At 41.2% G+C, this 25,803-nt stretch overlaps 1 protein-coding gene across 16 annotated transcripts in view; it reads right to left on the bottom strand.

Annotated features, from left to right (window-relative positions):
- Positions 1 to 25,803, bottom strand: part of ANKS1B (ankyrin repeat and sterile alpha motif domain containing 1B) — a gene marked incomplete at both ends in the record, with an annotated part of 442,540 nt that overhangs the window by 269 nt on the left and 416,468 nt on the right. For all 16 annotated transcript variants that reach the window (XM_084267805.1, XM_084267813.1, XM_084267814.1 and 13 more), the window contains 4 exons: positions 1,259 to 1,426; positions 9,224 to 9,361; positions 13,912 to 13,998; positions 23,813 to 23,884. In XM_084267805.1, coding sequence (XP_084123931.1) covers positions 1,259 to 1,426; positions 9,224 to 9,361; positions 13,912 to 13,998; positions 23,813 to 23,884 — 465 coding nt within the window. The remainder of the gene's footprint in view (positions 1 to 1,258; positions 1,427 to 9,223; positions 9,362 to 13,911; positions 13,999 to 23,812; positions 23,885 to 25,803) is intronic.

Here is a 25,803-nt window from a genome sequence, read left to right as displayed (position 1 = left end):
TGTACCCAAGGCTGCCCTCTTTTTACTCTTAGGTCAGAGATGCGCCTACCCCCAAGACACACGGAATTAGAGAATCTTTAAGGTTGGAAAAGACCTCTAAGACCATGTCCTGGAGTGCCACATTGACATGCTTTTGGGACACCTCCAGGGAGGGTAACTCCACAACCCATCTGGGCAGCCTGTTCCAATGCCTGACCACTCTTTCAGTGAAGAATTTTTTCCTAATATCCAATGTAAACCTCCCCTGACGCGACTTGAGACCATTTCCCCATGGGGCATCAAAGTTTGTTACAGCTACGATGGACCCTGAGAAGTCCTTTTGCTACTGAGACAAGTCGTGGTCTCAGGAAATGTTCATTAAAATGTTTTGGTTGAAGGTTCTGTAGCAATGGATGACAAAGCTACAGTCATACTTTTTTTCCCTCCTCTCATCCAATAATTAAATATCAGAGAGTAGGATTTCCACTTTATAGCCAGTAAATATGATCCAGTGTGCGGTCGTTTTCCCCTTTCCCTCCCAAATCCCCTGTGCCTGTATCCTCACTTGATTTAAGAGTTTTCATATTTTTTTGAAAAGCCCTATCATAAAATAGTATTTCTCTATTGCCTATGAAGTTCAGGAGGGCGTTTTAAAGACCATCAGTATGTTGGCCCCAACATGAGATGCTTTCTTTGGAGTTTGGGATTTCAAAGAAAATATTGAAATGATACATAGAATTCTAGTTTTGGAACAGGAAGATTTGTCAAGGGTAAAAAAAATAAAAAGGGTAAGAAAATAAGTTGTTTGGTGTGACAAGGCCACTGTAAATTGATTTGGATATGTACTTTGATTTGGACACATATGCAGGGATCATGTGTGTACCAAAGAGGTTTGGTGCAGATTTTATTTCTGGCAACAAAATCAGGGAAATCCACAGAACCACCTGGTTTCAGAGGTACACGTTGGCTGCGACCCTCAGCACTTAAGCACAACACATTATAATTGACAGAACCAATTAAAAGCTCTGCAACTATTTTAAAAGACACTTGCACACCACTAGCCAAGGAACATCTGAAACTGAAGGAATCTGAAAGGAGCAGTTATGCTGCAGTGACGCAACCCTACCGCTGATGAGAAGAGGTGGCACGACCGACACACAGAGCATTTCTGACTCAACAGGTAAATTCATTTATACACCTTTCTACATATATCAGAGCTCTTAACCGTGTAGCTGAATTCTGGGATTTTTTTTTGCATGTGCTGCAGGTTTCTACTTACCACTGACTTCCGAATACTAACACGTGGTTTGGGAATAGGCTTGGAGGGTTTATTTTCAAAGCTTTCTGGGAGGGTTGAAGAATGGCCCCCTTTTCGTGCTTGTAGTGCAAGCTGATAGGCCACCTCAAACGCTTGTCCTAGTGTAAGGATGATTTCATAAGCTAAATTCTGGAACAAAACAGAAGAACAGTTATAAGTGGAGGCTGAATTATCATCAGATACATGAAGTGGGGTAGTACTGTCTAGAAAGTCATTTCTAATGTAAATAATCAAAAATCACATTGGTCATACCTTCCAAAGTCTCTGCAGTATTTGCACCTGTCATTTGATTTTGCATTGATGGAAAACAACCTAAATTACCGCAGTTGAAAATAATTACTTTGAAAAACCTTGAAAGCATTGTCTTGCTATGCATGAAAAATGAAAGCAGGCGAGTGTGTGTCATCCCTATTTAGAACCCGTACATTAACCCCTACACAGACCCTCCCAGCTCACCCCGTGTCCGCTGCTCTCAAGATCCCCACCCCTCCTTGCGCTCCTGTATGTACTTGCCATGTTGCCTGCCTTCAGACCTCCTCTGCTGACCCATCCTCTCCCTAGAGCTGTTGGCACCTTCCCTGAGCGTGCGCCTCAGGATGCTCTGTGCTGTGCTCTCACCAAACAGCATGGAGAAGAGGATGTTGCTTTGGTGTGATGCTACCAAAAAGTACACAAACAAACACTGGAAGTGAGCCCCCCGCTTCACGGACGCAGCGTGCTGACACGTTGTGCTGATGCGTGCGTGGAAGTCAGGGGTCCACTTTGGATGCGTGTTCCAAGTGCTGGGGTGACCTTCTCATGGTTTTGTTTTCTAGAGGTAGAGCGTGAACTGGCGTGCCAGAATCCTGTGGGGTGCTCGTGTGTGTGACAGAAGTCGGGCTCTTAAGACTAAGACCAGTATGGTGGCAGAACTAGAATACTCTAAGTTCTCATTGTCTATGTGGAAGAAAACCTGTTGAAAGGTTTATAAAACATGAATAAGGAACCAGGGCAAATCATATGAGAAACGGCTGAGGGAGCTGGGGATGTTTAGCCTGGAGAAGAGGAGGCTGAGGGGAGACCTTATCACCACCTAAAACTGCCTGAAGGGAGGTTGTAGAGACGTGGGCGATGGTCTCTTCAGCCAGGGGACAGGAGGTAGGACAAAGGGAAATGGCATGAAGCTGTGCCAGGGCAGGTTTAGATTGGATATTAGAAAAAAATTTTTTACTGAAAGAGTTGTCAGGGCCTGGAACAGGCTGCCCAGGGAGGTGGTTGAGTCACCATCCCTGGATGTGTTCAAAAAAAGGGTTGATGAGGTACTTAGGGATATGGTTTAGCACAGGATGGGAATGGTTGGACTTGATGATCTTCAAAGGTCTCTTCCGACCTTGTGATTCTGTGATTCTGTATAAATATATTTTCAGTAGCTTTTTATCAACTAAAAAGCAACTGTGAGTTTCAGATTTAACCTTAATTTCCAACTGCAAGTGAATTTCTACGGTATTTTCTTTTTCAGGTTTGTGGGCTTGTTTTCTGGGCTCCTACTGGAGCCTATTCCTAGGTTCCTAACTTTCCAATAACGTTCTGACCCCCTGCAGAGCAAATGCCAGCATGTGGGCTTGCCTCCTCCTGTCCTACAATCTCCTTAGAATAATTCATACATCTCTGATGCAATGCAGAAGTTACCCTCTCTGTACTGAACCTCCACAGGCCACAGTTGGAAGCAATCCTTCATTGCTTTGAAATGAGGTGATCCCTTAAAATTCCCACGTGTTTCTGATCCAACTTTAAACGAGCTATCTCTTTAGCTAGCCAAGTCTTAACTGTTGAGTTTGTTGAGTACGCTATCTGCCCTTCGCTTGTTAAAACACAGTTAGAAAGACAAGCATTCATGCCATACACTGTAGAGTCACTGTAGTCTCAAAGAAATCACCCCCCTTTGTTATCAGACATGCACTGAGATTGTGTGGCATATTTATCCCATTATAAGAGCTGCCAGCTCTGGTCTCTGTTAGGGCAGACGGAAAAGAATTGTACTCCTCCACCGGGATGTGCTCCCAGCAGTTATGGCTGCAGTTGTAACAGCCAAAGTTGTGTAGTTTCTCAAATAAAAATGTCTGCTGAATTTGATAGCAGGAGTCTCCAAATTGTCTCCCCTTTAACTTATAGATACCACCCAGGACTGAGAAATGCTGAGGATGCCTAAAGACTAAGACTATACTAAAGTGCCCAGCCTTTTAGCAGAACACTGGCTGCAGAATTAAGACCAGCAGAGTATAAATGTTAATAATGTACAGAATGATACTATTTGAAATCGAGAGCGCCTGTTAGCAGGACAAGAACACTACTCTAAGACATCTTCATCAGTGGTAGCGACAGTCAGGCAGCGTACTAGATGATCACAGGATTGTCTACAGTGGATATTATTAAGGCACAGGACAGGGTGAAGTAATGGCCTGGAGAAAAAGCAGAGTGTGATACTATTGAGAGCGAGAAAACGCGCCATCCAGGGTGGCATACAGGAAGGCCATTGACAGACAGGCCTGAAAATCCAGCTCTGAGATGAGAGTGGAGACAAGCAGAGGGTTTGTCATGAAGAGACACGGATCTAGTCTGGGTCCTGCATCTCGTCAGAAGCCACTATGATTTGTTTTCTTTTGTAGTTTGTAAAATGAGGAAAAAATAGGCCTGCCTGAAAGCCATCAGAAACAATTATTTGAAAGACAGCAAATAAAACAGAATGTTCCATCTTCTGATCAACATTTGAAATGTAAACTAAACCTTAACTTGTATGTATATTTCAAGCATTGTGTATTGCAGTAGAGCTTGGGGAAGAGAAGACTGCAACAGAGGGCAAGGAGGGCTTTAAACTGTACCTTGTAAAATATAAAAAAGCTACCTGTAAAATTGTATTTGGAAAAAAAAAAAAACCAACCCAGAACTAAGTTTGGTTCAAGGATTTTCCCAGTTGTAGTATGGGGAGAAGAATATGCGGATTGGAGGTGGTATGGATTCTTCCAGCGGCTATAAGGGAGAGATAAGACCAGGTGTCCCTTATGGATGGGGATTGAAAACCAAACCACAAAAATTGTCATGGAAACTCATCTGACAGAGCAAGGAGACTACTTGATTTTTACACGTGGCACAAAAGAAAGAAAATAGGTTTGGAAGCTGCTTAGAACAGAAGTTGTAGACCCCCTGATCATAGTAGAAAACATCAACTCTTAGAGCACACAATCAAACTCCTCAGATAGGAAGCAAAACCTTTAGGACCATGATGCTTTCGAGGCTGCTACAATCCAGTTCCTTGCTCAGTGAACATCAGTGAAGAAGAGTTAGTAAGCTAACATCATCAAGCAGCAAGTTCTGGGAGATGAGAAATTGAGGTCAGTTGCCTTGTTTGCAACCTAATGTTATAATTCAATGCCTCAGTGCAACTCTGAGTTGGATTCTTCAGCCACTTCAATTCAGCCAACCTATCACAATGGCAAATTATTCTGTTACTTTTTAACTGATTTTATTTTTACTGTGGAAGTTGCAGCAGGTACTGCTTCTTCCTTGTGCTTTCCTTCCTCTATAAAGCTATGTTGAGCCTTCAGGAATATTTTAAGAGAGAGAGGAAGATTTCTGTCTTTTGAACTATAAAAACTTAAAATGTCACTTGCAAAGTAACTTTGGAAAAAAGATAATGTTTTGCCTCTTTGGGAAAGCGCTTTTGATACAATGAAGATTTATGGGGTTTTGCTTTTAGGTGATGATTTTTTTCACCCCCTTCTTTAAGATCAGTGTCAAAGCTGGTGTTTTTTGAAGACTGATTTTACTGAAGAAGCTTTCTTTGGACTCTCACATGTGATGAGTGTGAGCTACCCATCACATCATATGTGTAACAAGGTCAGTTAGGACACCCCGTCCTATCTTAAAATCACAGCTGGCAAAACGAAACAGAGCAGACTATATGGAATCTTCACTTGAAAAATCTCAATCCAGTTCAAAATATCCATCCCCTAGGACGAAATCAGTGCTCAGTCACACTAGACTCTTCAAGGCTAAGCACAGAGGACTTCTACTGTAAAAACCTGAAAGAAGAGAAGGCTATGCACTACTAAAGGGAGTTATGAGAGATGCAGCACGTATATATTTACACTGATAAGTGTACACAAGCTTTATCCCTCCAGACCACAAAACATTTACTTTTGGGGGGATCTGGAAAGGATGTGTGTTTGTCTGCACTCTCCAATGAGTCAGCCTTTGTGCATCCAAAGGCAAGGAAGCTCAGCTCGCCAAGATGAGAGTATGATGAGAACGACTTGGCTGGTGTTTGCTTGTAACAGCTGCGGACTCCTGGGCTGCATGAGGCCTTCATGACTCCTGCAGCTTAAATTCTCATCCTGGATATAAAGCAATTGTGGATGGCAAACTCTTCTCAATCCATCCCTCTCTTCTAAAGTGTCACAGGAAAATATCATGTATGCAATGGAAGGATAGAAACGAGCCTTCAAAGTGAGCCTCTCTGGCTGCTGCAAAAGCCATTGATGTAGAACAGAGAGGAAAGCTGTGTCTGCTCATGAGCTGAAAGCTCCTTGCTACCTAAGCGTGCTCTGTCTCAAGAAGTGTGCAACTGAAGTGTTTTTACATATCCCACCTAATATGTCTCTGGATACTGCAAAGGAAAGAAGTTTTCTGTTCTGGAAACGTGAAGATGCCACGCTGGATGTACCTGGATGATCATGTGAACAGAGAAAAAAATTATGAAGTCCCCTAATCCCCAGGAAGAAGGCAATAAACAGAACTTGGAGACCTGAATGCATGCTGCTTCCTCTCTGCTAAGTATGTATACTAGCAGTTTCCAATTTTTACCCAGCTGAAGTCTGTGCAACGAAGGAATAAAGAACAGAGAAAAGAAGGAAAACGTCTTTGTGTCACGTAGAGCACCAGTCTAATCCTGGGCATGAGCAAGAGCAGAAATTGTTCCAATTTATGCCAGTTGTCTTCTATTCATAGGTACACTGAGCTGGGAGGGAATATCTGACAAAAATGACTTTAGATGCCTCCAATATATGAACCAGAATTTGATATAGGAACTGTTAGGGTGGTTCACTTCTCCAGAGGGATCCTCCACTGGTACTTTTAGAGCTGCTTTATAAGTGAATGAGAGGGAAGTGGATTTCAAATATTTTTCAATACATCTTCTCCTTTCCCCAAACCTTGTCCCCTTCAATAGCCTTTAATCAAGTCTGATGGTTTTGCAATTTTCATTACAAAATTTTAACTCTGAGTAGAGCAGTCACATGTCCAGTCACTCGGAATAGTAAGTATCAGCAATGCTGGCAGTTGACATGTCTCTACACTAAAATCTTTTCCCATCTGCAAAAAAAAAAAATGTTCTTGACATTTCCTGAGGAACTAAAGGACCTAAGAGAGTGATTTTTTTTTAAACCATTGTATATATTGTATTACCATAACATATAAGATTTAAGATGCATCATTTTTACACATTTATTATGGATTTCTACCATTTTAAGCCTTTTTTTTCTTAACATGATTTGACTTCTACCTATTGACAAATGGGTAGAGCTGTTTCTATTACCAAACTGTAAGTGCTAGACTTTAAATAGCAAAAGTAATTTATTGCATGCTTGTGTTCTGAATAGCACTCTACTTTTATGGAACTTGTAACTGCATCAGGAATGCTAGATCCTGAGAAATAAAACAATACCAAACGAGGATATTTGAGTGGGTAACACCCCGCCGAGGATTGTGTTGCAGGAGAAGACTAAGTTAAGACAGTTGGACATTAAAGTTTCTGTATTACTTAGAATAGCCATTTAAAGTGCTTGGGGTATTAAATGCTTCACCTAAGGTATGGGAAGTGAGCAAAATGTTGTAATTATTTCTGGATTGCTATTCTTGCCTTGCCAAGCGAGGAGAAAATGAACTTCATTTGCTGTACCTGGGTCTGTGTTTGTGCTTGATTATCAAACTTACAAATGAAACTGAGGTACTGTGAAACCATTAAGAAGTATTTAAATGGTCAGGAGAAATAACCACCTCCCTCATTAGTCTACTTTCAGTTAATTATCATTAAAATCTATATAATGTAACATCTTGTTGACTGTAGTTTACCTATTTTTAACACAGATTTTCGAAGTTTCTTTCCTACTTTCTTTGGACATTAAAATGTCAGCAGAGAAGTTAAACAAAAGCCCTGAACCCAAAAGCTAAAATTCCTTCTAACTCCTGTACATTTTGTTATTTAAACTCTCCTGCATACTATGGCTCTGCAATGTCAACCATTTCCCCAGTCACAACTAAAAAGTCTCAGTTCAGACTATTTTTTTTATTTCACTTACTTATATTAAAGTAAGTATGTTTCAAGAATTCGTACATGTTATACTGTATTAAATGCATTTTTCCTTGAATTATTTTCAAGTTTTAATAGCATCTGAAATCTCTCTTGTCCCTAACTGAAAGGGCAAGTATACCTGGAAGAGCTGGACAATAAGTTCTCTTAGTTCTAAAAGTTAGAGACATTACTTATTACACCAAATTTAGTTAAAGTAGCATGACTGCTTAATTGACATGTATTCATGATCTCTTGAAACACTAGTAGTCCATGCATCACCACCTGAGAAGCATAAGTATAGGAAGAACTTATCAAATTTCCACAAAATAGCAGGAGTTGTAAGGAATTTTTTTGGCTAAAATAACATTTTTGAGACTTTTAGACAAGAAGACTGTAACAAAGAAGTAAGAATTAAAGCATTAATTTGCCATTTTCAAAATAAAGGCAATCTTTCTTAAAAAGTAAAGGTGCTGCTAAACTAAAACTTCCCCAAATGCTGTAGCTGCATCTGTTAAGCTAAAACTCCCACTGACATGACAGAGAGCAGAGCAGAGGGGCCACCTAATAATAATATTACTAATGCTACTAACAACAACCATCACCACCACCATCTGTTGACAGTTAGAGGGGTAACTTTGAACACAGGAACACAGAAAGGACAATGCTCTGCATGGATCTCTGTTCTCACAGATGTTTACGATCTTTTGGGTTCAGAGTGGTAGCCAAATATTCCTACAACCTCTTCAGACAGGCAGTAGGCTACCTGTGGGGTCTCTTGTCAGATCTGTGTTTCAGTTCTTTGGTTAAATTGAACATGAAACTTTTCATGCAATGTCTGCATATTTGCAGAGGAAGCTTCTCTCTTACAATTTGTCCCATATAATGTCAAAAAGTCTAAACGATATTTAGAGAGATATTTGAGTTTTGGGGACTGATCCTGCTTAACACTGAAACACTAAAAGCCATCGAGCAGCAGGGTAAGAAGTCTGAAGAAATCACTTCTGGTGATGACCTCTGATGCAAAAAGCAGCCCACATCTACTTCTTGAAGGTGGGATGTGTCGAGGCTCAAAGGACCCCCAAAAGCGAGTGTCCAACCCTCTCACCTGTTGTTGGCCAGCAGGGTAAAAGCCCGAAGTCTGGACTACACAGCAAACAATGCAGGACACTGCTCCTGAGCTGACCCCTTAGCAGGATTGAGTGCTGCACATAATGTGCACTGATCCAGTTCTGGTTCGTTCAATTGGCGTGCGCTGAGGTTTCAGAGGAGGGCAGCTAAGCCTGCTTGCTACTAATGTCTCAGAAGGCTATTGCTTAGGTCAGGAGAATTACATGCTAAGGCTTGTATGCAAAGCTGCTCGCTAAGTTTCTGGTTTACAGCTGAGATCACAGATGTGAGTTATTTCAGACAGGAAATGAGATGGTATCAAAGAAAATCTTTGCTCTTCTCCAGAAGCGTTCTTTTACTAGATTAGCTTCTTCATGTGGTAAATGAGTAATACCTTCCATTAATCACCATATACCCTCAAAACGTTTTAACAGAATTAAAGAACTGTCACGATTAGAAAGAACTATTAAACAAAGTATCTTCTGTACACTGACCACATCAAACGCAGTGAATACATGGCAGTAGTGGTGATTAGTCTTCAAGTCTTTAGTGATGTACGCAAATGTAGAAAGGTCTTCGGGGTCTTGTGCAGCACAGGAAATGTTACGGATTTCATGTTCAGCAATAATATTCTGTTTAAAGAAAACATTGTCAATTAATTTAGGAATTAAAGGTAAACAGAGTCATAGAAGATGTGAGCTTAGATTTGCATTATGTTCATCTGCTGTGCTGAAGTATTTCAGAAGTTTCTTAATGAGAAAAGATTTAATACACCCCCACATGTGACCTTAGACAGGTCATTGGAATTTTGACCATCTCCAATGATAGCTGAAACTGCCACTGCTCTGGTAAGGAACAAAGACATCCTAAAGCCTTCTCTAGGAGACCGCTTGGGTCTTGTACAGTTTATTCACCTTCCTATGACATAGAGACATCTTTCCATGCATACAGATGTAACTACAATTTCAAAGCACTATATGCATTGTATGACGCTGCTGGTTTTCTGTATCACAACTGCTATGTGACACTGTTTCAGCCTACTGATAAGACAGGATCTAATGAAACCCACCAGGCTCAACATCCGCGGGTTTTCTTGCACGTGGTGTTACACAGATTTCAGCTATATTTGTTCAAGAGGAAAAACAAACCCAAACACCACAGCACTTATTATTGAAACCCTGTACTCTTGAAAAGCTTCTGCTTAGTAAAAAAAATGTAACTACAGGAGGATCTGGCAATTTTTCTCCACAACAGCATCCTGTAAGAGAGATTGTAGGAAAAAACGAAACCATTCATGCACCGAGCAACACTACTTGCAGCAGCCAATGTAAGCTACAGCACACTACTGAGGTACAGGTGGGGCATGTCTCTCTGATGAAATAAATTAAAAGAAAAAAAGCTGTCTTAAAGCTTTGGAGAAAATTATGAATATTCATTACATAAATTGCTGGTATGTAATTATTGTGTTCAGGCCAAAGGAACCATGAAGCCAGAGAAGAAGATACTGCGGAGTGGCTTATGATTAGGCCTTGCTTCAGCAACACGCGCGTTTCAAATGATTTATTTAAACAGAAAGATGATTCACTGAATACAAATTTACTCAGCAGTTAGTTTACACGCTATTCTGAATTGTGGCCCCACTGGCTGTAGCTTCAGCTTTTCCACAAAACCCCCAAATGAATAAGGCTGCTGCAGCATGACATCTCTGTTGCACCACAGGGCACGTGACACCTGTAGTGTCCCAGTCCGTCGCAGAGCCAGTTTGCTCACGCATCTGAGCATCTCTGGTTTTCCCTCACACTTGTCTTTTCCTTCCCACCTCCTCTCCTCCCCCTCTTTTTTTCTTTTTCTTTTTTTTTTTTTTAAGAACAGGAAATATATGCAACTAAATCGCTGAAGATGTTTTGCCATATCTTCTTTCATTCGCTAAGTGGCAACTTTCCCCCCTGCATGTAGGTGTCAAGTTTTCAAAAAGACGTATTAATGCATCTAATTGAAATCATGGCTTAGGAAAAATCTTAATAAAAAGCATTCTAAATTTCAAATTATGGAAAAACCAAGATAACGAAGAAATGAAATAAGCCTCTTAAACTGTTGCAACATACTTGATTATTTCTGTTTAATGCATTATTCATAAAAATGACAAAACCAGTACTTAAGTCTCACTATATGCCAATTTATAATGACATGTATAATCTCTGCTTAACAATCATTGGCTTTTTATGTTACTTTAAGCATTTTATTTTCTTTGTTCTCTAACTGATAACTTTTACCCTCAATAAAGATTTCGATGAGAATTACAATTATACCAAACCCAGGGATTTAGATATCCACAGATAAAGCCGTAATATACCGTCATAGATGTCGCATCGGCGACACCGCAGTTTAAAAAGCAGAAGGAATTAAAGCTCGGAGGGTCTTAAAATCATGTGAAATATTGATGCCAAATCATGAGCCACAAAGGAATCATCACCTGAGGTTATGCGGTGTATGTGGAAGGAGCCCAGGTGTACTGAAGCCTTTCCTAGGTGACCAGGGGCTGGCCCAGGGCTTTGCACGTTAGTCAAAACTCAGGGAGATTATTTTAATGTTTTAACTTTAAATCAGGTGAAACATATCCATAGCAAGTTTGTTTTGAGTAAAATGAGGTACACCTAAACTAAAGCTTCTGGATGAAATTTTGCTTCTCTCTAAGTTCTACAGGGTATCCTCCGTGTTCTCCTTTCAAAAATAAAACATGTTTTCAGTGCATGTGTTTACTGTTTCCTTGGGCCGCTACTCCAGCAGACCCATCGTCTTATCCTGTTAGAAATTTCAAGGCTATGAACCAGCTCACTGTTCTGGGTATGCTCCTCAGGCATTGACTGACACTGTACCGTCGGTGTTCTAAAAATTGTCACTCAGTTTGGCAAGAGCAACCTCCGGCGCTTCTCAGAAAGCAGGGAAGCTGAAAGTGGGTTCTGGTTCTGCCAAGGAAATACCTTGGAGACATGAGGTTTTTTTGCTAAGCAGCCTTCCTTTTGCTTGCCTGCCTTGTGTCAATCCCCCCTACTCCTGGCAGGAAACATCCGGGAGTTTGGGTTAGCTGTGACCCACGGGAAAACTCTGCAAGTCTGCTTTTTTCTAAGCAGCAATTTCTTTCTGGCCTCACTTCCAAAGAAATGGTGTCATGTCAAAGTGGTGTCATGCCAAGCTTCAAGGCGCCACTGAAATAGCTGCCGTGGAAGGAGGTCAGGGCCCCTTTGTCACCTGAAGCTTTGCCTGCTACGACTCGGAATACAAATCCTTAGCTTGGTGGCATAAAGGAAAAGGATGAAGAGTCATGAGAGCCGAGTTTTCAAGCACATAACTGCTAGCTATTTTTGTCATTTAAAAATATGCATTTACTGCTAAGTGGTGCCCAGCGCTGTCAACTAGAAGCTCATGTGGAAGCGGTACAAGTCTGAATAGGATCTCACCTTAGTGCTAATCTGTTTTGGGTCTTGAAGGAATTGGGTACAGCACACTGTGGACAAGGATGGTAACAACGCTCCTGGGAGAGTTGCAGGCTATTACCTGGGTTTTACAGAAGGGAAAGGCAGTGCAGATTTTGAACTGGAGAGAAAGCAATCTACCGCTTGAGAAAAAACACAGAGGATGGTGGCATTATTTACCTCCATTAAATACATCTATTGCACTACTAGGCACAAGATTTCAGAGGGACCGCTCTAGAGCCGATGCAATTTGCCAAACTTCTCTTGAGTTTCCTTCTTACATAAGATTTTATGCACTGTGCAAAGAGATACTGGGAGCTCCTTTTGTTCTCCTGATTTTTTTTCTTTTCTTTTTTTTTTTTTTTTTGGAAAGCTCAGGACTTTGCAGTTACATCCTTTACACTACAGAAGGGATTTAAGAGCTGAATCCAGCCTTATCCAAGTTAGAGTTAATAGCATTACAATGTTCTGATTTATGCCCTGCCCATCAGAAAACATAATGGAAATTAGGGCTGTAGAAGCTCAATTTTGAATCAATGGAAGAAAAAGGAGCTAACAGGAATCCCTGGCCTCTCTAGTCTGGCAAATAAGCCAGACTTGACATTAACAGTAATTTCACTGCTGTTTTTCTTTCATACCGGCTTCTAACCCTGGATACGGCTTCCAACTTCTCACAGAAGTTCATGAATCTGCTTTTGTTCCTTCACTTAAAACCCAGTTCTAGTTAAACATCTTGAAAAACTGACTGATTTGGCAAGTCTGACAGACACTGCCTTAGACGTGTTGTGGGGTCTGATTGTTCAGCAGCACAAAGCAGTTATAAACATCATTAACCTGGTCAGGTAAGCTGGGCTGTCAGATTTAGTTTTTATATTGCTTGGTGAGCGTTAGTCACGTAACAGAAAAAATATTATTATCTTCTATTCATATGCAAACATCAGGATGGACTGCATTCCTTTGCCATTTTTGACATCCGAAGAAGAGAAATACATGTATTACTTTACTCCTGTTTACAGAGCTTCTGCATTTTACTTTGGCTAAGTATTCTCTGATCTATCAATTTCTGCTTTTTTTTTTTTTTAGATGTTGGATGTATTTAAAATGTAAGAAACAAAGCACAGGGGCATTGCCACACAGGAAGATGAAAAAAATATGGAATAACAACAGTTAAGAAGCTGCTGCAGTTCAGAGAGTCAAATGGCTCGTACCAGCAAAACAACTCTTGGAGAGGCTCTGACATCTGAGAAGGACATTTAAGGCTCAGGTTTCTTAGTCTTACAATGGCCGGCCCTGCATAAAACCTTGCATCTTTATGAGACATCTTTTTTTTTGGCCAAAATTATATCAATGAATAAATATATATTTATTTTCTGCATCTTTAAGGAAGCGTACAGGAAAGAATATGGTAAAGGATTCCATAGAGGCTCCCTGCCAAACATCTTTTGTGATGTTTGCCTTTTAATGGCAGAAGGTTGGACACAATGTTCTCAAATGAGCCATTAAAGCTGCTTCACTTGTCCTCCAGACTGAGTTTCTGGAGAATGACAATAAGATTACATCCATTTCGGAGAGAAAAGATGAGGGGAAAAAAAGAGGAAATCACAAAGTGCATCTCTATCCCCTCTCTGGCCTGGTGCTTTTACAAAGCCAGTCTCACAGATATCCCTATTTGTGAGAAATAGAAGCTAATATTGAACAACTACACATACCTTATTTGTTGCATCAATAAATTTGACTCCCTTGTAAGAGACAGACAAGACAATGGTTGGCACTTTCTTCATTTGTTCTGTAGACTTCTGGAATCAAAACAAAGACATTAGACATGTGTTGCATTGCAAGAGCAGGGCTCTTTCTCTTCCTCTGACAAAATATGTAAGTTAAACAACAGGTTCTTTGTTTAATACGTTGCTTTTTCTTGAGCTGACCACGCTCTGGGCTTTCAAAATAGCTGCCTTGTAGTTACAAAACTAAAGAGAGCTTTATGGGTTGTTGTGAGGTCAGTAAAAACTCTCCTTTCTCCCAGCACGAAGGGAAGAGAATGAACTCAGTTTGTCATGCAATCAGGGTTTCCCAAAACGTGCGTGTTTAAGATGTCTACTTGATGTGCCCCATTCATTGCTGCCTCCCCTCCCCACTTCCTGCCCTTCCAACTGTAAAACCCAACAGCAGTCCTGTTTCTTTGCTGCAATTAGTTGTTATTTAGAAATACTTCGCTCTCTTGCCTTCTTGCAGCTGTATTTGTGACAAGAGCTATCCCTGCAGCCCTCCAGACCTGCCAGTCAATCTGTCAGTCCAACATTGTATCTTGTCACATCTGACCGTCTGCACTTCCTTGAGTGCAGATGCTACTGGAGCTGCTTTACACATGAATTAGCACGGAGGCTTATTCTGCATTCCCTCAGAGCCAGGTTCTGCTACCTACAGTTCATGTCTTCTTTTAGGGCTATTTTTTTTTCTTTTATCTGTGTACCTTCAATGTGATGCACACAGCAATGATATTTCCTGCCACAGCCTGGACAAATATTTGGGATATATTTAAGTTCTCTACAGGAGACCTGTTGATTAGTTTAGAGGTAAAATTTACCAAAAAAACCCCCAAGCCCCCAAAAACGAACAACCAAAAAATGGCATAATAGTTTATAGTCAACTTGAATTCTTTTAAGGCGGAAATCTTTGACAGACAAAACTATTCTGTAGGGAAGTATGGCAGATGGATAATGCAGATAAAGTTCAGAGAACACTCACTCATGGAGGTATCTGCAAACAATCACAGAGATGGAGCAAACATTTTCTTGACAGGAAAGAGCAAGTTCGGTACAGTTACAGATAAAGAAATATCAGCACATGGAATGAGAGTGTAAACACACTGAAAGGTCTAGAATTTGCACCTAGATGAACAGACTTAGCAGTGATGGTTTTGTATTCTCCAAGAAAAATAAAACGTGGAAACACAGAATGTAGCTGAAAATCTGTCTGAAAAATAGGTGATGTTAACACTACAGAGCAAAACAATAAGCTGAAAAGACAAAACCAGGGCAATCAAGTCCCCTTATCAGGTTTCCTTCCTTCAAGAAGCAAATGAGACTCCATTTTTTTGCCAGCATAAAATTCAAAGCTCCAGCTCGAGCTGTGTTCTACAATTAATGTCCTGTGCTGCGACGGCTGAAACCTCTAATTAAAGTCTCAAGGAGAGTCCCACCCACCTGCGTAATGGTGAGGACTGCTGCATCCCACCATCAAACGCCAAGAGACTCGAGACAACAGCCAAGTGTCAATTTATCCTGGAGAAAGCTTCTTTCCCCCAGAAGGCTAGGTGCTTTCAAAAACCGAAAGCTTAAACGGCAAAACATCCCAAAGAATCAACCCAAAATCTGAAGGGAGTTACCAAGCTGGCTTTTGTGTCTCTGAACTGAGAAACAGCGTCCCTTCAAAACAGCAGAGCAAGGAGGTACCTGTGTGTACGTGCACATGTGAGTCTCTGTAATAGATCCCAAATGAGGCTTTTCACAAAGTTCCATTTCAACGCACAGAAAGCATGACAGTGACTGTACAGAAGCAGCAGTACCTACATCTATCAGAATAACAGGCAATATACCCCGCATACGCTCATAGCCAGACAAAATATTCGCAAATATGACAACATCACTTTAATCATCTGGCAACCCAGCAATCATCCAACTTTTGTCCTTTCTTTCTATCCCGACAGCTACATGCAGGAGCTCTTTGTCTCCCATTTTGATTATTGTAATTATCTCCCTCCTCGCCTCCTTAGCAGTAAAATTCCTCTTCTCCTCCAACACGCTATACAAACACAGTTACCAAGTTTATTTTAGCTTTTTTTGGTCTAATTTATGTTATCTTCCATGTGCCATAAAGGTGAAGCTTCCTGTTAGCAAGGCCACGTTGTACTGACCACCTGAGAGCCCTCTTCCATCTAGCCTGTCATTTAATCATCTTCCTCATCTGCTCCACGCTCACCTGGGTTTGCCTCAAGCAGACCTGATCTTCAGTATTTAATCGAGGTCATGAACTTCCAGAAGACTCTATCTGAGTGAAACAGCTCATCAAGATACTATTAAATTATATCTGGCAAATTAGGAAATGAATCAGAGACTGATGGACATTTGTAATTTATAAAGCCATATTGTCTCAGCTGATAAGGAGCAGTGCACGTCCCTTATCAGCTTGTAAAACATACAAACCCCAGGATTTGCACAAAGGTTATTCCAGAAGACGATCGTCCAGTGTAGGAACATGATTTTGGGAGACAATTCTGCACTCCTATTCCCATTGCAACAAGCAGCTGGGCAGGGGGGTAACATCCTAGGGTATGATGCAGGGCTGTAGCGAAAACCACATGGCTCTATTCCGTCGCTAGACTCTGGGTGATGGAGTAACTGCAGTCCACCATACAATTACTATTTCCAAGCAGTTTCCAGACTTCCACAGCTCTGAGTTGTCATGGTGAGCTCATACTATTTGCTTCTTGTTCCTTTCTTTTTAATGAGGGAGGTGGCTGCCAGGATGTGTAACGTGAGTTTTCAGAGAGGCAAAATGAGTATCATTCGCTCAGACATTGTAACTGCTTTGGCTCTCAATTCTAGGACGCTGAGATGAAGTCCCACAGCTTTCATGGTCAGACATTTCACACCTCTGTGCAGGCCAAGTGGGCATCTCTCCCTGTGCCTGTGACTAGAGTCCAAGAAGAAGGTGAGACACAGGAGTCTGTATTCCCTTTCCTTGGCCTTTTCAGGTTCTAGCCACTATATCAACCCTGTGAGGACATGATGTGAGGACAAAATATTCTTGTCCATCTGGTGCCTCTACAGGAAGCATATGGATCTCAGCCAAAGTTACAGGAGCCACAGCTGAAGGCTGGCACTGGATGTCATGTGCATGTTGACATATGGCCTGATGCTCCAAGGCGTGTTCATACCATGGTAGCAGGATTAGATTTTATCTCATGTAGAAGCAATCATAGTGACAGGACCCTGTTTCTGGGCAAGTGCTCAGTAGCTTGGAACTGGTCACAGCTCCCATGAACTTCATCATTTTTGACTGCAACTTTGGCTCTTATTTTAATACACTTCTTCAGGAGAATCATCTGGATGAACAGCAAGCATATTCTAGGCTCATTGCCACTGCCTGTCTCTGATCAGCTGGTCATCTACATAAGGACAGATGTGTTTGCTCTGTCTCCTCAGGTGCACTGCCCCTGCAGTGAGGAGTCTTAATGCTGTTGAGACTTCATGACAGAGCAACTGAGCTTTGGTCCCACTTCTGAAATACTTCCCACAGGACAGGTAGATGACTATGTGAAAGCAGGCCATGTGCAACTCAAGAACCACAAAGCAGGCTTGACCGCAGTCACAGGAAGATGGAAAAAAACATCACTGGCCTAATTAAATGTGACATTTCTTCCACTTCCCAAACCTCCTGAAAGACATACAGACTCTTTTTCTGTGGAAGAAAGGATATCACAAAGAGCCTTGCCTACATTTTGATGGAGCTGCTGCAATGAAGCTGCTTCGTCCCTTCAGCACTCAGAATGGAGGTCCATCCAGAGGAAGGAGGTGGAAGGCACCTCTTACAAAGCTGCCTAGTTGTCATAGTGCGTGTTTTTACAACAAAGGTCTGGATTTAAGACGTTTCAGAATTTGCACCTGAACCCATTGCTGCCATTATGCAGGACAGTGCCAAAATGCTGTATGGCTTTGGACAGGGCTGCTCCCAGTTCCTCCTGCAACCCGGTCATAAAGGGGTGCAAGAGCAGTGGTGCCAGAGACTGGAAGAGTGAGAGAGCAAGCGTGCTTCTGGTCGTGTTCATGAATTTTCTTTAGTTTCACTGAAAAAAGCACCATTCTCACAAGCAGACTCTGAACAGATTTCCATAGGTCAGTACTACAAATTGTCCAAAGTGAGTAAAGCATCTCCACCTGCATTTTGATTTTGAATTAGCAGCTGTGCAGAACTGCTAGGTACTTATTTAGAGTCCGAATTAAACTCCAAATAATTTGGGATCCACCCAGCCAGAAAAATCAAGATAATTAACAGCGGCTTACGAGGCACAGGGCTTCACTCTAGGAATAAAGCAATATAAACTAGCTGTTTGCTTTTACAAAAGCAATATATGCAAAACCAAAACATGTAACTTAAAGGGCCCTTAATCCTTTCGAGACAGGGTTGTACTGCAATACCTTGTTCTGTGCAGAACCAAGAGCACTAAACTTACCCCTTTCGAATAGTCCTGCAGAGTACAAAACATGTTATCTCTGCGTGCACAGACACAGACACACAGACACACACACATGAGCAGGTGGGTAAGAAATTCAGGAGCACATGAAGAATGGTGTGTAAGATGCTCACCCATTAACTCGACACACTGTAGCAGGCGGTGTAATGCAGCCCACTCTCCTAATGCTTTCATCTCATCCTGCCAAGAGGAAACGGGATACAGAGGTATCCGCGCTGCCCGCTGCCATGCACTCCTATATGCATCTGTAACTGGATTACTCAGCTCTCATACAAACCCAAACTGCACTCATTTTTAGGTTTTACTGCGAATGTAATCATTCTCAATCTTGCAAATACACGGTAAAAAGACATTATTCAACTCTGCCAAGCCACTAAAAATTCCACACATAAATTCCAAGTACAAGTTTATGAGCCTGTAAAATCTTCAGATTTCATCTTGGCTTGTTACTTTTGCAAATGAATCTGCTAATTCTGTCCTATACTGTTTTTTAATAGCTACCTGAGGACTGTTGCTGGCAATTTTGCTACTCAATTATGTACTGAAATCCACTTCACTAAGAGAATCTGAACATTTTCCTATACTGGTAGCAACTATTAATTCCAAAAGGTATTAAACTGCACATTTCAAAATAGGTATTGGTACCACCTACTATCATACCCGTAAGTCTGTTAACTTATTTAAGGCTTATGAAGCCTCGTTAAACAGTTCCTTTTGAGTGAATCACTCTGACAGTATCATGCATGAGTTGAAACTGAAATAAGAAGTCAAAATTCACATTTGCCCCATTAGCTTTGAAGCCAGTTTTAAACCAGAATCTGCCTTGTAACAAATGTTTACTAAACTTCTCTCAGTCCAAAAGGCTTAAAAGTGCATCACTGACATAATTTAATACCACTTGGAATATGATAGCATCTGTAGTCCCTGTGGTACAAGACTGTTTACTTCTCTACAATTAGTGGATGCCTCCAAGCTACATCGTTAATATGAACATAGCACTGGGGATGCACCTGCAAGTCATCTGCTTGAGAACTGGAGGATTTTTGCTTTTGCAGTATCTGTACACACTCATCTGCTGCTGAAAGGGCAGCGCATCCCTCCTGCACCTTGGATTCCTTTCAGCCAGGGAGTTCAAGGTCACACAATCCTCTGAAGATGGAGGAACAGCACAATGTGGATGTGACTATGGTCTGAACATGTTTAAGACCTCCCATAACTTTTATTTTTTTTTCATTTTGAGTAACATTCATGTGCTTGTTCCACTGCAGGCCCTCCCAAAACGGTGGACACAAGTGAGACAAAGCTATGAAGCCCAATGAGAACAGACTGAGGAATCTAAATTCTCAAATACTGTAGTTGATCCTGACATGGCAGTTCCCTGGCTAGTTTCACTAGGTGGCCTATGAAGGACACTTCTACTTTTGAGGGAGGAATGAAATGGAAATTGAAAAACTGAAAGGGATTAACAGAAACAAGGAGGCTGCCACCTAGATCTAGGTCTTCCTTCTTTATATAAGAAGAAATCAGGAAGGAATGCTCCCGACCCTGCCTATTTTTAGGGAAAAAGTCAACTCTGCATCATCTACCTCTCCAAAGATAAGAGAGGCAGATTTTTTTTTCTTAAGTCAGCAAGATATTTAAACACCTGCTTTGTGAACAGATTTATGTCGCTGGTTCCCCAGAACTTTGACTTGAGATACAAGAACCTCTTTTCTACCAAGAAAACCTTTAAGAAAGATACATAACGTTCAGGAAGGTGGTAGGATACAGGAAGAGTATCTAAGTTCCCTACCACTGCAGTAAATACCTGCTTGGTTCAGACCATGCAATCGGTGTATGCAACATTATTGATTTAATGTTACAGCAAGGAAAGGGTCTACCTTGCTGCTGTGCTCATGCCAGTAGGTATAAAACCATCCTCTCCTACCTGGTCAAGGAATGCGGGTATGTAAAAGCCAGATGGAGTCTACTGTAGGGAACAAGTCTCTTCCTGGCTCCAATTAAACTTTTTTCTTTTCTTTATTTTGATGTAAACACATTCTATTCCCACTTCGTGTTCCTATGGTGATTTGAAGTGAAGGCAGTAATCTGATTGAAAACACAACTTGTAATATTTCCTATTCCACGGTGAGAAAGATGAAAGCTCTTAAGTTCTTGAAGGCACCTCTCAAATATAATTAATAAATCTATTCTGGCCAGGACAGCAAGATTTAATCTCCAAGTAGCAAAGGTCAGTTTACAGCAGGTGGGGAACGGAGATAAGGAGACAGTGCTCTTGACTGCAGAGGGACTTTGTGAGAGAAAATATCTGGAAACAAATAGGAAAGCCTAAAATATAAATCCATCCTTGGAGTGCAAATATGTGAATGGAAAAACAAAATATAATCCCTCTATTAGGCACACTTCTTGCCAAATATCCATAATTTTGGATGGCTGCAAGAGTCTGAAATCTGGGTGGGAACAAAAAGCCTGTATAACCTTGACCCCCGTGCTGAGCTCAATCTACTGCATCTGCACGATTTTCCCCAAACAAATCCATCATCATCTGCCCTGCTGGAGCATGCTGCTGCATGATGCTGAGCAGCACAGTGGATAGCCAAGAAGAGTTATTAAGACAGAGGTCCCCAGGTTTATTTTTCTTTGCTTGTTTGTTTTTACATTATAGAAGATTTAGGATCACCCTTTGGTCTGAAGCTACGAGAGGAGGAGGCTGCTGTAAGCCCCTCTGTGGAGAGAGGCAAGGGATATCTGCACAACTCTTCCCTTGAGAACCAAACCCATCAATTGCAATGACTGAAAAGTGCAGGAAGCATCTACAACTAACAGGGAGCGATCTGCAGTCAGCAGACATGTCATTTTTGTTGTTTCTCTCTGTCTATGAATGATTAAGGAAGATCAAGATACTTCTTTTTCACTGACAGGCTTCTTTCGTCCCTGTGCATCTGCTGACTGGAATACAGCCAGTGAATATCAACACTTTTTTGAGAAGCATTAGGTGAAAGACAGAAAAGCTAAAGCCTCAGTGACAGAAAAATTAGGTGCCTAATTTTCATACATTCTCCTTAAAAAGCATTAAGTGGCTGACTTGAGAAAGACTAAAAAATTGCTCAAAAGGACCTCGACACGATACAAGAGATGCACTCTTCCCCCCAACACGTTTCAGATTACAGAATGCTATAGAATTGAAAAATATAAATGGAAAAAAAAAAACAACTAAAAATGTTGCTGTGTAAAAAATCTCACTGACTCCAAAGACACTGGGTAAGTGGACAGAATTAAATACCTGAGAAGCAGTCAAATAATGTATCTAGCTTTTAACTTCTTTTTTGTACGTGGAATGTCACTTTTGGTACATTTAAAATAAAACATAACTATAGAAGAAGCCACATTTTCAACAACGACCCAGTGGGACCTAAATATACTAATGAATGTAACAGCAAAACTTCAGAATGTCTTAGGGCTACCTGGACTCCCAGTTCACAGAAACCAGCTTTCAGAACACAACCAGATGGAGAAAGTTTTGCAAAAAGATACATTTTTCTCACCAGGAAACTTACTCTAAAATAATAATCTGTTCCCATTAAGTCAATGTTTTCACTTCTGACTTGAATAGGCATATGATTAAAAGGGCTACATAGAAAGCATAGAAAGAATCCTGATTAAAACCTGTTTTATTCAAACATCTTTGCAAATAAAAAACCCTCAAACCAGAAAATAAACATTCTCATGGCACAATGGTCTCAAAAGAGAATGTGAAAAGTAAATATATATATATATATAAAAACCCCATCACTCTGTTATGCAAGTGCCCTGTTTAGCACTACAGTGCTATAGCAAGTCCACTATTGTTATAGAAAAATTGTATTTTAAATGAAACATGTTTTCAAACACTTGGGCTCTTTTTTTTTCAGGTATATAATTTAAAATTGCTAAATGTATTACTTAAATGAAAAGCTTTAAATAGCTACAAACTATTTAGAGTGACTTTTTCGATGTTAAGCTTCCTAGTTCAGTCAAATAACTTACTGAAGTTGTCATATGCTTCCACAGTGTCAAGTTCCACCCTAAGATCTGCACAGGCATATGCCTGAAAAATTGAACTGCAAAGTCTGACAGTTTGAAAACTGGATCGGAAGATTGTGTGCTTGCAGCCCCAATTAATTCCCCAGAACACGTGCATGTGACTGCAGATCCCTCTGTGTCAAGTTGTTGGGGTTCTTTAGAGGACTTTAAGCCCAGGTAAGGAATGATTAGCGTGCAATTAGCTGAAAAGCCACAGATCTTCAGGCAATCTAGAAAGCATGAATTACTGCCAGCCCCCAGCTAAAGCAGCTCATACAAAAGCCTGTGTGCTGCAGATATGTAACCAATAGGAAATGGTTGTCTGATTGCATGAATTTTACACGTCTTCTAGCTTTCTAATTGATCCGAACGCCGCGTCGAGTGCTCAGAGGCATCTTCCATAAAAGGCTCAGGGTCTACAGAATTAAGGATTTCACTTGTTCATCTATGTGATTCTACACCTTCGGTAGACCACCAACAATTACATTCTTCGCTAATTAATCTCGCCAGGCCGTGATATGTTTGTTGTCTCTATGAACAGGTGCGATCTTATTACAACTACAACTGGGAATAAATCGCGTCGCTGGCCTGTGGCTCGTTATGACTTTCCAGCAGCGGCACGTTTGCTGGAGACACGCCGAGTCTCACTGTAATTTTCTACAAACCAGCATCAGGCCAAAGAGCCACAGGAAAGCATATTCATCCCAGTCTGAAGGAAAACTAACTGCTCTTCCACCATCAGGTGAAACGGAATTGGTTCCCTTTGCATCCTTCAATCGCTGGGCATGTAACTCCCTCATAACAAATGGATATGAGTAAAGGCATCCTTAGAATTATGTGACTGCAGGATTAGACTGTATGTAAAAAACAATGGCTTTGGTAACACGTTAACATATTTACAAGTACTCATTTTCACATAGCAGATTCACTCTGGATTATTTTATATGAGCTATAAATCCTGTTTATAAAAGCAAAGTGATATGGGCACATTTAAAGTGTGTGGAAAGTACTTTGACTTGAAGATTCAAGAGGAAACATAATGCATATGTTTGCTTTTATTTTCTTCTTGGACACAACACACAAAATAAAATCTACCTTTATGTTTTGGTATTACTTGAAACTGAGATAAAAGGTAGAACAGACTGCCTACTGAGAGCCAATGTAAATTCAAGGGCAATGGAAAACAAATGCAGAACAGAAAATTATAAAAGCAAACAGAGCACAATACAAGTAATCACTAGCTAATGTTACTTAATATTAAGACAACAGAGAAAGGAGTCTGTTTAGTAACTTACCCTCATCTTTGCACATGCATCCTGTGTTGACTCTGTGCCTCTTAACTCTTTTACCAGCATAGAACCTAAATACTAGAACAAAAAAAAGCATTAAACGTCATGTAACTAAAATTTCTGAACAAACACCTGGAGAGATGCCTAAAAACACACAGTGGTAGCAGGCAGCCTCCTAGTTTATGATTTCAGAGCTTTTTATACTCCACAGTTCTCAGATCATTCAAATCTGTGTGTTAATCAACTTATGAAATGGGATGCACAGCAACAAGTATTCTGCATCAGACAGAGTCCTTTGAAACGGTATTGGGAAGTCATCTAGCTTATCATCTTAGTCACTCAAAGAAGAAAATACTGCAGATTCCATCTTAAAAACACCCTTTCATTAAAAAATGAAGAATCTGCTTTTTTTTGGCTGCCATCTGCCAAACTCATATTGGTATGTGTGCGGTCACGTGGATGTAAAGGGCAGCAGAGATGTTAACCTCTGTGTACTCAACCTGTAACTAATTTATGTGCAAACAGAGCCCAGTGTCAGCAAACAGAGAAAATAAATCTGAACTGAAAACTAGTTTAAACCATTATTTCTTCCTAAGGAAAGACTGACCCTGAACTACTGCGTCGAAGCCTTTACTGATCTGAAGGATGGCTGGCTGAGAGCAAGCACCAGGGTGCTGGTGTGGGGTCTCGGCTCAGCTTGCTAAAAGCCACTGTGCTCTCAGAGAGCCTGCTCATCTCTGAGGGCACACAAGGTACCATGTGCCTTACTGACATGTCCTCTTTCCTACCTGCCTCTTCCTCACTCCAGCCACTTGCTGGCATGTGCAGCTACAGCCCTCCTGCACCCTGACAGCAGGTTCTGGATTTCTTCCTCTGGGAACTCAGTATCTGTCCCCAACATGTGTAAACGGCACTGCTTCTCCAGGGATGAAGCTGTCTGCATCATCCCTGCCATTCTTGCCTACCAGAGAGTGGTCTCGGTACTACTAATGGAGCTGTGTGAGAGCTATGCTCTGCAATTCAGATAGAGATACTATAGGCATGTGCACTTGTGGATGTGCACATGTTTGTAGAGGTCTGTGTGAGCAGGATGTTTCTGTATTTCTATACAGAGTCACATGCAAATCTGGTTTAATCAGGGGAAGAGGACAGGAAGACATCCATCGTCTTCTCCTCCCCAGATACAGAGATGTCTCTTTGCATTCACACTGAAGCACAATGTTGTTGCTTTTCTTAAGTCATCAGTCCTACATGAGCAAGGTGGGAGCTGAAGAGAAGTCATGCCCTTGGTGGGAACGAAGCAGGTGAGTTCCAGGAGAAGAGAAAGCATTGTGGGCACAAGCCTCTTCCCAGAGGATGCTGCAGCCCACCATCACTGCCTGACCCCTCTCACTCTACCACACTGACTCCCCTTGGAAACAGCCTATGCCAATCCAACTAGATGGTGAACCAGCTTCATCTTAAACAAGAACCTATCAAAAGTAACTTCAGTTGCAGTTGAACGCAAGCTGGAACTGAACAGAAAGCATATTGGCTCAATTCTCTGGTCTCCTGACCTAAACTAATATATCTTCTTTAAAGCCTTCAGTTCACACTGTGTACTGCAGGAGTCTCTGACCTGCAGGAAAATGTATAAATATTTCAACGTAGACAGTAGCCAACATGGTAATTAGTGAGAAACACTTTACAGGGCATTATAAATGGAAGGGTGAGCAACACCAATACCACCAGATAAGCACAAGCAGAAAGGAACGAGTGAAGGGCATTCCTGGAGGACTGCAGATGTGAAAGATTTATAAACCAAGCAGCTGCGAGTCCAGCTGCGGGCTTGATGGTGACATGAACAGGGCTTTGGGCATTAATTTGATGGGACGGCTTGATATAGCCCTTGCAGAAGAACAGCAAATTTAAAGCAAGTTCTGAAATGAGGAAATTAAACAAAGGCATATTGAGTCGAATGGTATCTTTCCCTGGATCCAGCTGTCTGACACCTCTGG

Source organism: Gallinula chloropus, assembly GCF_964237585.1.
Source record: "Gallinula chloropus genome assembly, chromosome: 1".
NCBI classification, from domain to species: Eukaryota; Metazoa; Chordata; class Aves; order Gruiformes; family Rallidae; genus Gallinula; species Gallinula chloropus.
The sequence above is the reverse complement of the archived record's forward strand: the minus strand, read 5'-3'. Positions and strand labels throughout refer to the sequence as shown.